This window comes from Phocoena phocoena, chromosome 16 (assembly GCF_963924675.1).
Source record: "Phocoena phocoena chromosome 16, mPhoPho1.1, whole genome shotgun sequence".
NCBI lineage: Eukaryota > Metazoa > Chordata > Mammalia > Artiodactyla > Phocoenidae > Phocoena > Phocoena phocoena.
Window position 1 is genome coordinate 13,182,871 of NC_089234.1, and position 13,104 is coordinate 13,195,974.

Here is a 13,104-nt window from a genome sequence, read left to right on the forward strand (position 1 = left end):
CAGGGACTGCAAAACACTTGGGAGAGCTCTTGGTCACAGAGGTCCTGCTGTCCAAGTGACTGGAAACCCCACTTGAGTTTCCAGGATACACAGGACAGCACCTGTCCCTTCGAGAGGCAAGCCTGTGTCCCCTCTCGCCCCAGAATCCTCGGGCAGTGGAGTCTCCCCGACTACACCCACACCTTCCCAAGGAGTCTGCGTGGAAATGCACCATAAACAGCCAGGGTTCTCCAGAGAAACAGAGAGGGAGAAAAAAGGAGAGAAAGGCAGAGATAAAGGGGAAAAAGAAGGAGAGAGGCCAAGAATGAATTCTACTTTCGAAGAGAGGAGGGGAGGGGAAAAAAAGAAAGAAAAATTTCCATAGTGCCCTATAGTCCCCACACGTGCATGGAATGTCTAATCTTAACTTTTCAAGGCAGGATGTTAACAAAGCTTGTATTTTCGCCCTGCATTGTAACTTGGCCTTATCACAGTGTAAAGGGTGGGGAGATTGTCCTAAATTATGTCCAGGCAGCCCCCCTGGATCCGTGGATTAAGAGATTAAAGGAGACCACTGGGCAAGGCCTCCTCTTTCCCCTTCATATTCCTGGTATGATAATTGCTTAAACTGATTTGCACTTTCACAAAAGCTCGAAGGACGCTTTGTAGCTCGAACAGAACAGACGAGGTTTCTCTATCAATGGAAATAAAACTGATTAATGCAGCCTATCAGGATAAGAAGCAAATGAAGCATGCAAAAACAACCTCGTACCCCCAGAAGGGGGAAGGAGGGGGGGAGAAAAGCTAAGTTTCCTCCAAGACTGGGTACAACTTTTTCTTTAATGTTAAAATTGAGAGTTGAAGGTTTCTCAAAACGCTTGCCTTATAAGGCTGCTGAGGCCCTTGGGCTCATCCCCTCACCTCTGTCAGATTGGGGCCAGAGAGAGGAAGGAAGGAAGGAAGGAAGGAAGGAAAGTAGGGAGGGAGGGAGGGAGGCAGGGAGGGAGGGAAGGAAGGAGGAAGGAAGGAAGGAAGGAAGGAAGGAAGGAAGGAAGGGAGGGAGGGAGGGAGGGAGGGAGGGAGGGAGGGAGGGAGGGAGGGAAAGGGAGAGAGAGGGAGAAGGAGAATAGTGCTTTGGGGTTTGAAGTCAGAAACACAGTTTAAAAAGTCCCAGGATCCTGATTCTGCTAAGTGTTTTCCCCAATCCTGGGGGAATACTCTTCAATGCATAACTATATATGTCCAGTTTTTTAAACAACTAGAGGTTAATAGTAAGCATTTTTAACCTGAAATTCAAATTAAACTCCCTCTTTAGGCCGTGCAGTGGGCAGAGGTCTGGATGGAAAACTTTTCTCCCATCCCTTTTCTGAAGGACTTAAGTTTTCCTAATCCTCTCCTTTTCCACCCTCTTCTCTCTTTAACATGCCCAAGAATCCATCAGTCTGGCCCTTTTGTGGGTGGGGAACCTGGGCTTCTTGAGCCTAGTTGGGGAAGGACCACACTCAAAGAGATATTTTTTTCAAGAATTCACTTCAATTTCCCAAGACAACTACTCTGAGGGCATATTGATAAATCTTTATTGACAAAATATTGACATTGACATACTTCTTGGAAGTATATAGTGTGTTAGAATTCTAACAAATTAACACAGAACACAAAAATATTTACATTCTGGTATAGAAGACATTAAGGAAGCATTTGTCACTCTCTTTAGTAAGTCTATGATCTTGGAATAGAAACTCAGTGCTTGAAAACTTGCTGCCGTGTTCTTGGCCACACTTATCATCCCCGCTAACTTACAGTCCTTCAGTTTTTGCAATAGATAGATTGAAAGTTTGGAATGGCCTTTATTTACGGCAAATGGTTGAACTCGGCCAATACCTTCAACCACTAAAAGGAGTTTAGTTCGTGGTTTTAAGCCTTGGGATGTTAGGAAAGGAATGTCCAAGAAATAGAATTAATTTAGGGTTTTTTTTCCCAGTACAAGTCCTGACTCCTCTTGTGGGCACCCTCCCCCTCCACCCCCAGCCCCCCATCCTGCTCCCCATTTCTCTGAAAGAGGATCGCTATCGCTGAGCCTACTTCATTTAGCTTTTTTCACAATCACTTTGACGTCAGAAGGTATCAAAAAGTGTTTACAGACTGCACATTTCTTGCAAAAAAATCAAAATAAAAAGCACGCAGAACCTGTCTTTAAAAGGAAAAGAAAATTACAATTCACTTTCTGTCTTAAGACACCATTCGCCCAACAACTGCTACATGCAATTCAAGTTTTTGAACAGGTGTGGGATGGGGCTGGATGTGGAATCCCAACGGTTATTATCACTGATTACTTTTAAAGATTGGGGGAAAAAACACTTCGAAGTGCAAAATAAAAAGTCCTGTGTCTGGTTGGGGGTTTTCTTTTATCACTATGATTATCATCATCATTTTTTTAAAAAATCGGACTGCGAGATAACCGGAATACCTGCCAATCATCTTGTCTCGCTGGTTTGGCCTTTGACCGACAGCTGCCCTTGTCAGAGCGCCTTCGGCTTTGCCACCTTTGGATCTCTCTCTCTCTGTCTGTCTCTGTCTGTCTCTCACAAGCTGCCTCTTCAGACAAGGGTTGCGTGTTCATCAAGGAGCCTCCGTCCTCTGCCATCTCGGCGCGGCCTCGGATCAGGACCCCGCGCTCTTGCCGCCCAGCGTCTGCGTCGCGCCGCCCCTCTCTCTGACTCCCTCTCCCCTTCTCCGTGAATTTGTGTGTGGTTTGTTTTTGTTTTGTAGGGTTTTTTCTTCTTCCCCTCCTCTCCCTGTCTCTGTGTTGCTCCGTGTTGTCCGTTTCTGAGGGGTTCTGTTTGTGTTTTTAATCGTCTGAGGTCACATCTATTTCCTCGGGACTCGCCTGCTTTGTGGCGATTCTCCACCGGTTAATATGGTGCGTCCCTTTTTTCTTTTGTTGCGAATCTGAGCCTTCTTCCTCCAGCTTCTGCCTTTTGAACTTCGTCCTTCGGTTCTGAAACCATACTTTTACCTGCAGGAGAGGCAGATGGGGCGCGTTAGTTCCTGCACAGCGCCCTCCTACCTCTTCCTCTTTTGCCTGGCCCGGACCTGGGACTGAGACTACGAAAATCCAGTACCCCAGCTGCGTGTCCTAGTAGCCGACCTCCCCACGGCCTCCCCTCGGGGAACAGAGCTCCTATCTCGGAGCCGGTGAGAAGGCTGGCTCCCTCCCCTTCTGGCCCTCCTGGAGCACATTTCCCCCTGGCCCCGAGGCCCAGAGAGCAGAGTGCCCCCTTCTCACTTTGTCCTGCTCGGGACACCCACATCCCACTAAGTGCAAAAGCCTGGCAAACACTGGGAAACCCCTATAAAATTATAAATAAGGGAAAATTAAAAGACACATCCCTGACTCCCTCTACCTAACTAGTGCAGGGAAGATCTCATTCCCACTGCTGCAGCTCCTGCAGGGCCGAATGTGCTTTCTATTTTCTGCCAGTTTCCCGCAGCCACTGCCTAAATATAGCGCCTCCTCGGCAAGGCCTGGGCCCTGGGTAGGCAGTCAAGATTGGCCTGAGCTTTCCCCTCTCTGCCCAGTACTCTTGCAGGTGAGAGCAGAAGCAGTGGTGTGTGTGTGGGGTGGGTGCTGGGGGAAACCAGGGTGGGGGGATGATGGGGTGCAGAGCCCTGGGGACCAACCCAGCTATATCTTTTCAGCTAGGAAAAGAGGCTCAAAAGTGAAAGCTTCTGAAAGACCATGAGATAAAGGGGAAGTAAAAGAAAAACTGTGAAAGAGAAGGGAAGAGCCCCTCAGTCTTCCTCTTGACCAGCCCCAGGACAGTCCAGGGCCAAGCTCTCACCCCATCACATCACTTCCCACCAGGGCGGGGCCGGCAGCCTGGCCTCCTCGGAGCGCTGCTAGAAGCCTGGGGAGCAGTGAGGTGGGGCTCACATGCTATCCCGACCAGTCCCTGGGGAAGCTGGCGATGGGGCCCCATACAGTGACCAGACCAGACAGTAACACTGCCCAAGCTTCTCAGCGGTGAGGTACAGGTGAGGAACATGGTGATGACTGCACCTCCCATGCCACCAGGGCTGTCCCATTCTGCTAGCAGCACCCCAGGCCCCTGAAGTCCGCTCCGCTTTCTCCTTTGAGTCGGCAGGCCCAGGTCCCGGCTTGCTCTCCCCAGATGCCCCCAATCCCCCAAAGTGCCCCCATGAAAAAGCCGAGCTGGAACACGGCTGAGTTTAATTTGCTTTGAGTTTGCTAATTGAGGGGGAGGACGGTTCATTTCTCCCCGGCGCTCGCCCAAGGCGCGCGTCGGTGCGCTCGGGGCTTGACACGCACACAAAGGCTCCAGGCAGCGTGGGCAGCGAGGCGGACAAAGACCACGGCCGACTCGGCGATCCAGGAGAAATCAGCCGGGCCGCGCCTTGTGCCGGGCCCCGCACCAACCCGCGAGGCCCTCCTCGGTTTTGTCCGCGGGGACGTTTTAAAACAAAAGCCTCGACCTCTTTGCGCGCCTCCCAGGAAAAGTGTTACAACTTAATCTGCCCGAAAATGTTACTGTTTGCCGGGAACTTTGACCCCGCCCTGAGGCTCCGCGTACAGTAGCGCCTACTGTAGCCCTAAGCCCCCTCCTCGCCCCGGGGCAGGCCAGAACCTGGCCGCCTCGGGACCCTGTTGCGCAGGAAGGGTCTGCCCCCTGAGGCAGCTCCTCTCCCGAAGCCTTCTAGCTCTGTTTCTCGTATTTAGGGACGTGCCCAGGATGCCGGCTCGGCGGTCTGACTCTCCGATCCCCTCAAGGGGAATAACTGGAGCCATCGCTGTGAGCCTTGAGCCCCCGGTGCACAGAGCTCGCCCTAACCCACTCTCAGCTCTCTCTCCAGCCTAGAGCCCCAAACACCCCAAAACCCCGCAGCACTCTCCTTCCTGGATCCCAGCCGCGTACCCCGGACTCCCACCGAAAGTCTCACCGAAAGTGCAGAGGTATCTCAGCCAGGAGCTGCAAGGCCAGCCCAGCCGCACAGAAGGAGCAATTCAGCCCGTCTCCGCCCGCCCCACCAGAGCCTCGGGCGGGTCATCTCCTACAGTCCCGTGCTGGCGCCCAGGGAAGCCAAGAGCACCTCAAAACTTACACATCCTGAGCCCGGGCGTGGAACCAGCTCCCGGACTGTTTGCCGAAAGCCCTCCGCACTTTGCGGGCTGCGTGTGTCCGGAGATTTGGGATGCGGTTGCCGCGCCTGGGCCCGCTCACCTGAGTTTCCGTGAGGCTGAGGCTGTGCGCCAGCTGTTTCCTCTCTGCGCCCACCACGTAGTGGTTCTTCTCGAAGGCGTGTTCCAGCCTCAGAAGCTGGGACGGGGAAAAGGCGGTTCGGATCCGCTTCGGCTTGCGGGCCAGCGCGTTGTGCAAAAGGAAGCTCTCCGGACTTGTGTCGTTCCCTACGGGGGACACAACAGAAGTCCCATTAAAGGAGGCTGTCCTGGCCAGGTTCGCGCGCTTCTCCCGAGCCGGGCTGACCCGGCACTGCGCTCAGGGCCTCCGCGTACGTAGCCCGTGCGGCCCGGCCCACGGGGACCCAGGGCCCTCCACACGCGCGAAGGGAACACCGCTCCAGCTGCCTGGCCCGCTCTGCCGGGACCGTAGCTGTGTAGCACCCAGCAGCAGCTGTCCCGGCGGGTCGAGTCCCAAGGCTCCTGACCTCTTTGGGCTTTGCAGCCGCCCGGGCCCCACGAGCCTCGCCACTTCCGCAACCGGCGCCCGGGACAGAGGAAGGGGCGGCAAGGCAGGGCCCGGGGATTGGCGCCCTGGACCCAGAGAAACGTCTGTCTCTTCTTTCTAACCTCTGGGAGAACTTTGCCCCGGGGGTGAGGGGCGAAGAGGCGACGAACTGCTATCCTAGAGTTTTCTCGGGGACTTATTTTTAAAGTAAAGTCTTTCTCCTCCGGAAAAGTGCAGAGGCCGGACGTGTCGTTGCAGCCCGGCCTAGACCGAAATCTCGCCGGCGGGTGCGCAGGGTTTCTGCCGCCGCTGCCTCCCGAGGCCCCGTTCTCCCGCTGCCCTGCTCCAGAGAACTAGGAGACTCGAGCGAAGGCATCGAAAGCCGGGGAGTACGGAGCTGCGGTCACCCGATGGGACTGTCCGCGGCCCCAGAAGATCCTGGCTACTCCAGGCCTGGCGTGGGGACCAAGAGCGTGGCTGCCAGAGAATGAGGAAAGGGAACCCTAAACTTTTCGAGCAAAGCCAGAGAGTTTCGGATTCACTCCTTAGGGTGGGAAATCGATTCACCAAAACCCAAAGAAAGACAAACCTACAATCCAGGCAGGGATGGAGGCAACTCCGATCTGGGAATAAGAGTAAAACGTTGTTTTTGTTTGGTTTGGTTTCTTTAATTATGGAAGACGGGAATCGACCCCATTCTAGGCTCTGGCAGGAACGCCAAGGGTTAATGAATGGGCAAGCCGTTGGGTATTGATCAGCGGCCTCGGGAGGTAGGTCTTTTCCCCGCTCGAATCGCTAAACTAATTACTTGCCCCTTTTTCTGGAGTTTTAATTCCACTCCCACCCCCCCACACACACAAAAATCCAAAAAATAGCAAGAAAGGAAAACACCCAAACAGATCTCCTCCAGCCCGTCTTCCGACCCGGTTCATTTCTTTTAAAAGAAAAACAAAAACCAGACCGAACCTGCCTTCGCCGTGGCCGCTCGGCGCCCGAATTGAGCAGGTCACGGCGAGAGTCCTGAGCCTCGGAGGCTCCTACCCGCGCGGGTTCCCGCCCCGCCTGAGCCTCCAAAGTAAGCAGGATAAAACAAACTCCCAGACTTTGCTCTAGGGACGCGAGGGTCTCTTCGCCGCCGGAAGAGGGTCAGAGACCGAGAAGCTGCAGGTCTAGGATGCAGGGGCGCGGAGTGGATGGCAAACAGGGTCGAACGCAGTCGAGGGCGAACCTGGTGGCCGGGCCCTGTCCGCGCCCCTCGGAGCCAGGGCGGCGAGGGCATCGCCGGCAAGACAGAGAACCCGGGGACCCCCGCGGGCCACGGATTCCTTGGCGGCCGGCACTCGTAGCATGCTAGGAAAGCCTGCCTCGACCCGAGAGCATTCGGGGACAACTCCTCTGTCTGCGCCCTTCTCTAAAGGGTCAAGCGGCCGCGGCCAGACCCCAAACCGGCCGCAGCTCGGAGACTAGGGACCGTGCCCGGCTCCTCGCCGCCCAGTTTCCAAACGCGGCGCGCGGGCGGGCGAACCGGAGGAACCTCCATCCAGGCCTTGCCGGGCGCCCACCCAGAGCAGGCCGAGGGCAGTGCGGGCTGCAGAGCGCTGCAGCCCCGCGACGTGGCACGTACCTTGGAAGCGGTGGCCCAGATATCGGTAGCGATGGATGAGCCAGGGGTAGAAGGTGGACGGGTCCCGCTGCTGCGAGGCGAAGAGGGGGTGTGGCGAGTGCGAGGAGGGCAGGGGGTGGGCGGCCAGGGCGTGCGGCGGCGGCACCGGGTGCACGGGCACGGCCGGGTTGGGCGGGTGCGAGACCGCCTCGGCGAACACCAAGTCCGGGTTGGAGTAGACGCCCCTGCCGGCGGCGGCGGCGGCGGCGGCCGAGTGGAAGCCGTTGAGGAACGGGTTTATGGGGCTGGAGTTGGCGTAGCTGAGCGCCGCGGGACGGATGGGGTCCTCAGAGCGCGAGGCGGGCAGGGGACTGTCCTTGGCCACCAGCGACTCGATGGTGAAGCAGCGCTTGGGCGCCGGCTGGAACATGCTGCGCCGAGGAGCGGGCGCCCAGGGCTCCCAGCTCCCGGCGACCGCGGCGCGCTGCCTCCGCCGCCCGCTGCCCGCTGCCCGCGGCGAGAACGGACGAGAATTGGGGACTTGTTTGTTGGGGGTGGGGGTGGGGGTGGGGTGGGGGAGGAAAGGGAGAAAGAAAGGAAAGGAAAGGAAAGGAAGAAGGAAAGAAGGGGGGAGGGGGAGGGAGAGGCAACACCGAGGATCCCGAGAATCTTGCACCAAACGCGCCCAACCTGGAGAGAGGGGGAAAAATCCTTCCAGAAGAATTTGCAGGCGTGGATTGGGGTAATTTTTTTTCTTTTTTTTTTCTTTTCTTTTTTTTTTTTTTTTTTTTGCGAGATGGCGTGGGGGGTATCGAAGTTAGAGGCGGGAGGGGGGGAAGTTTCTCGGGGGAGGCAAAAAAAAGTTTTCTCTCCTCTGCAAAAGGCGGGCAGGGCGCCCTAAGTCCAAGGACAATCCATGGAAGTGTTCGCTTCTTCACAAGTTGTGCAAACGATTTGTTAGTTCATGAGCCTAATTAGTGCGGGGATCACATAAACAGCTTCCTCCGAAGCCTGGTAAATGGCTTGATGATTGGTCGCTATTACTCGCCCTGAGGTGGAAGGGGGGAGACTCTTTAAAGTGCGTCAGAAGGAGGCGAGCGCCTGGGAACCCGGAGGCCTGGATCCAGGCCGAGAGTGGAACGGAGTCGGCGCCGCTGCCTCGGCCGTGCCTCCTGCGCCCGCCAGGCCGCCCGGCCTTTCGGCGCCGTCGCCGCGCGCTCCTAGCTCACTTGCTCCCGCGGCGCCCGCGGCGGCTTCTTCTCCTCTTTCGCCTCCTCCTCTTCCTTTGGCTTCTCCTCCTCCTCTTCCTCCTTCTCCTCCTCCTCTTCTTCCTCCTCCTCTTTCCCCACCTCCTCCCCCTCAGCCACCGCCTACTTCTCCACCACCACCATTCCCTCCGGGGCACCCCGGTCCCTGCAGAGTCCCCGAGCGGCGCCGCCTTCGCTGCGGCCCCCTGGATCCCGAGCCTGCTGAGCCCGAGCTGGGGGGACAGACGGACACACTGATGCACATATTCCTCGCGCCTAGCGCTATGCCGCTGCTGCCCCCCGCGGGCGCGGGTCAGGGGAGCTGGAGTCGCCCCGGGAGCACTCGAGGGTAAGCGAGCAGGGGTTGGTTCCCGGCGAGGGCTAACGGAGCCGTTGGGTTAGACCAATTCCCACCCCCAGCGACGCTCCCGGAGGTTTCCCAGGTGAGGAGGGAGTCTGGCCGGGGATGGGGGTCCTCCGACCACGCGTAGCCTCTAGGTCCCAGGGTCCCTGAGTTCACGATCCTTGACTCGGCCCGTTCGTTTCCAAGCTGAGACCGGAGTGGACGACCCTGCCCTGGCGGTGGGCTTCCAACTTGCCCACAGGCTCTCGATTTTCCTCTCTGGGAGGGTGCTCATCTCCTTCCCCCCAAACAGCTCTTTTGGGAACTGGGGGTCCCAATATCTGGGAATGGGGGTCCAAGGTCAAGGGAGAGGCTGATGTGATACTGCTATTACCGTTACGTTGTCGTTATTATTTTTGTTAGTGTTATCATTCTTATTATTGCTATTATTATTATCATCATCATCATCACTATTTCTATTATTATTCTGCCATCTGTCGTCCTAGGGGCGGGTTGCTGTGCAAACCCAGGGCTTGCGATTAGGGAGTGAGGATCGCTTCTCCAGTCCCAGGCCGTGTCCGCATTTTCGAGCTTGCCTTCGGTTTTAGGATGATTTTAGGGCCGAGTTCCCTCGTCCCCATTGGCTCACGCTGCGGCATAATTATGATCACATCCCCCAGGCTGCTGGCGCTGCTCTCTGTTTATTGGTGGTTAAAGATCTATTATCTATTCATCAGCCACCTCTTTTTTCCTCTTTTTTTTTCTTTTTGCCAATTACATTCTTCTAAAGTGAAGTACCAGCAGGTATTTTGCACGTTTACAATTAATGATTTAAAAAAAATCTGGCATCCTTTAAATCTCTTACTTGGAGGCCCATGTCACTTCGCTTAAGGATGAAGAAATGCCTGTGTTTGGTGATGAGGTTGCCGTGAGACCCAAAAAAATGTCGATTGGGAGGGGGAGAAGAGGGAAGTCCTGTAAGTCAGGCTTCAATGCCACCAGATTCATCAGTCAAAGGTCCCCAGGTCTGGGGACATGTGCCCCTGCTTTCCCAGCTACCCTCTCCCTGCCCTAGGGTCTCCCCCATCCTCTGTGGTTTCATCTGCTGTGTATTTATGTTTGTGTCGATTTCTTCTTTATTCCAGGCATAGTCTGTGTTGGGGGTGGGGGGGGGTTGGATGGGAGGAGGATCCAAAACCCCTTTCAGAAAACACTCCAGGCAAGAGAGGAGTCAGGAGTGTGTTTTCTGGCATTGTCTGGGCACCTGATCTTAGTGAGGACCCAGCAGAGATCATGCGTGCTGCCTCCCCCAAGCTTCCCAGGGCACACACACATACACACTTCCACACACGAGACAGGCATGACCCTCAGCTCTATACTCACGCCCCAAGAAGCCTGCCCCTACCTCAGGCTTCTGCTCTCTGACTCCAGCTCTGGGCAGGGGTCTTGGCTGGGTTTTCACCCTTAGCGGGTTCTCTCAGCCTTGCTTTGTGGCATCCCCCCATCCTTTTCCCCAGGCCCAAGGATACAGGGTGCTCGATCCAGCCTCTTGGGGTGGGTTGCATTTTAAATAGTATCTCCCTGGGTCCTGAACCATGGACCTCCAAAAATATTGTCCCCGATTCAGAAATCCTTCCCTCGGATAGGCTGTAGGGACACAAGCCCCACTGTGCCCAGGCCAACAGGGAGCCTGAAGCCACCAGGAAAAGTGGAAGTCTTTGGGCTGCGCTAGCCAGCCAGTCTGGGGTGGAGGTAGAGGTCAGCCCTTGGTTCCTAGAAAGAAATACCCAATTTAGGGGGGTTGTAGATCCCCGATCCTGGAGCCAGTGGAGGAGGACCCCTTTCTCCATGGAAGGATTTCCAGGAGGGCTGGAGGTTCAGGCTCGCCCACAGGCCAGGCCTTCCAAACTCAGCCTTAGACTACAAGTGGGAAACTGAGGGCACTAAAAGCCCCACCCTGGCTGCAGGGCAGGGAATGGCCACTTACTGCACAGTCAGTATTAGTGATCTTGGCTGGGGGGTATGAGAGTAGATGACTTCGAAGGCAAAGGGGCTCCATTCAGTGTCTGGGAGGTGGGATGAGGCCCACCATGGTGTGTGATAGTTTCCCCTCTTCTAAACTCTCAGGCTGAGCACTAAAGTGTTATTGGTACCACCTTAAACACTTTCTCCTGTTTTGACCAAGATGTGTCTGGAGAGTGTCCTAATGAAGTGAGCAGTCTGGAGCCCAGACCCTCAGCCTCCTCCCGAGGCAGGGACAGTCGGCCGGGGCAGAGGGCCCAGGCTGCTCCCAGTGTACAAGAAGCAGGCCACCCGCCTCTTGCAAACCGCCATAAGGGGGCCAGCTTTACCCCCAAAGGGCTCTAGTTATTGTCAGGTGGGCGAGGCTGAGAGAGTCTGGTGGCTGCCTTCTTGGCGGCAGTGGGACACGCCTGTTCGCCGCTGGCCCCAAGCCTCTCCTGGGCCCCCACGAGGAAGAAGCGTGTTTCTAGCGAGTCAGAGGCCGCACGCGGAAGCCCTGGAAGCGGAGTAATCTATGCTAATTCATGCGCCGGGACCGAGGAGCTTGGAAAGGTTCGCTCTGCCAGGCTCCGACGTGCAGGGGAATTAACTAGGAGAGTAACTCATTAACCAGCTGGAGGGCAGAGGCGCACCAAGGCGCTGGGCAACCTAGTCTGGACTCGGACCCTGAGCTGCCTCTAGACTCTGCTCCTTGGACCCAGCGGCTGCCATTCTCTTTACTTGTGGCTTCTTTAGCCTTTCAGAATGCGGCCCCTCTTTGTTCCCTAGCTGCTCTGGAAGGGTGGGTGCTGGGTTAAGTACCCGTGTGAGCAGTGGGAAGTGAGGGGATTTCTGAGGCTCCATCTTAGACCAACGGGCTCCCAATCTCCACATCCCCACCCGATGAGGGTTGTGCTCTGTAGATTTCGGAATCTACACTCTGCAGGCAGCTGAACTAGCAGACACATGATGAAGGTTCGAGTCTCAGATCTGTCACTTACTGACTGAGCGATCTTGGGCAACACCACAACCTCTCCCAACCTCCATTTTGTCATCTGTAAGATCACGGCCAATGCTGCCTGCGGGGCCGTGGAGGGCAGGAGGCCGGCCTGTTTTCGGGAGTGATAGAACCCTTCTACTTCCTGATTGTGGCGGCAGTCACACATCTGTGTTTTAAAAACTCACAGAGTTGTACTCAACGAAGGGTGAGTTTCCCTGTATGTAAGTTATACCTTAGTATAAAACTGACCCCCACCCCCAAAGTCAGGCCTGGATGACCTTAGGCAAGTTACCTAACCTCTCTAAGCCTGTTATCTCTTCTGTGAACTCGAGATAAATAATAATATCTTGGCCCTTGAGGTTGTTCAACAAGATAAGCCAAGCAACATGCTTAGTGTTCAGTATATAATGGATGAGCTATAATAAAAGTAAGTTCCCGTCCTTGATATGCTGTTATTATCATTACCTACCCACCTCCAGGGCTTCTTGCTGGGTTTCAAGACTGAACAATAAAGTTGCACAAATATAAGCTGCTGTTCTCCTCACACTCCTGCCGTGCTCCCCTCCATGCTCCTCCAAAGGCCAGGGGCTTCTCTAGGGGGACCCTGGGAGTGAGAGAGGCTTGGACTCCTGGCTAGCGGGAGACATCAAAGGGCAGAGTTTTCTGGTCATCTCCCATACCATCTGCTCTGAGTTTCCCACCAGGCCCTGTACCTTTGCAGGAGCAAACAGCAGTGCTTCTCCCTCCCCCAGCTCGTGCTAGGCCTGTTTGATAACTGGGGTGGATGCATACCTTCATGCAACCCCAGAGGGATGCCCAGGTGCTGCCTGGGTCACTACTTGTGTGACCTTTACCTTCTTGAGCCTCAGTTTTCTCCTCACTGAAAAGGAAATACCAATATCTTAACAGTTGTTTGAGGGGAGTAAGTGAGCTAATGCTTGGCACAGTTACCGTTCATCAAATAGTAATGGCAGGCCATGACTTTGTACGTCCCGCATACCCGCTGCACCCTGCTAAATCTAAGTCGCGGCGGTTAGGACCCTCCCGGTGAGCCGCTATCGTGAGGCTGCACTGTGCGCCAGCCAGGAAACGCGAGAAGCGCGGACGTCCGTGGAGGGTAAGCCCTCTCCCGGGCCCAAGGCATGCGAAAGGTGTCCCGGGATGGGGAGATCCTCAGGACCCGGTTAAGAATTCCTCCAACCCACGGTGATTCCCAGTCACCCGGC

General features: G+C 55.6%; 1 protein-coding gene across 2 annotated transcripts; it reads right to left on the bottom strand.

The window, feature by feature from the left end:
* Positions 1 to 1,534: 1,534 nt before the first annotated feature.
* On the bottom strand, positions 1,535 to 7,814 carry EMX2 (empty spiracles homeobox 2). 2 transcript variants are annotated; one of them, XM_065894451.1, is made up of 3 exons: positions 7,309 to 7,814; positions 5,220 to 5,404; positions 1,535 to 2,995 (listed from the first exon to the last, which is right to left on the bottom strand). In XM_065894451.1, the coding sequence occupies exons 1-3, from the start codon at positions 7,715 to 7,717 to the stop codon at positions 2,828 to 2,830; spliced, it is 762 nt and encodes a 253-aa protein (XP_065750523.1). In that variant the 5' UTR covers positions 7,718 to 7,814; the 3' UTR covers positions 1,535 to 2,827. The 2 variants fall into 2 exon arrangements, with proteins under 2 accessions (XP_065750523.1, XP_065750524.1); XM_065894452.1 differs by lacking the exon at positions 5,220 to 5,404 and having other exon boundaries at positions 2,892 to 2,995; positions 7,309 to 7,717.
* Positions 7,815 to 13,104: the final 5,290 nt, after the last annotated feature.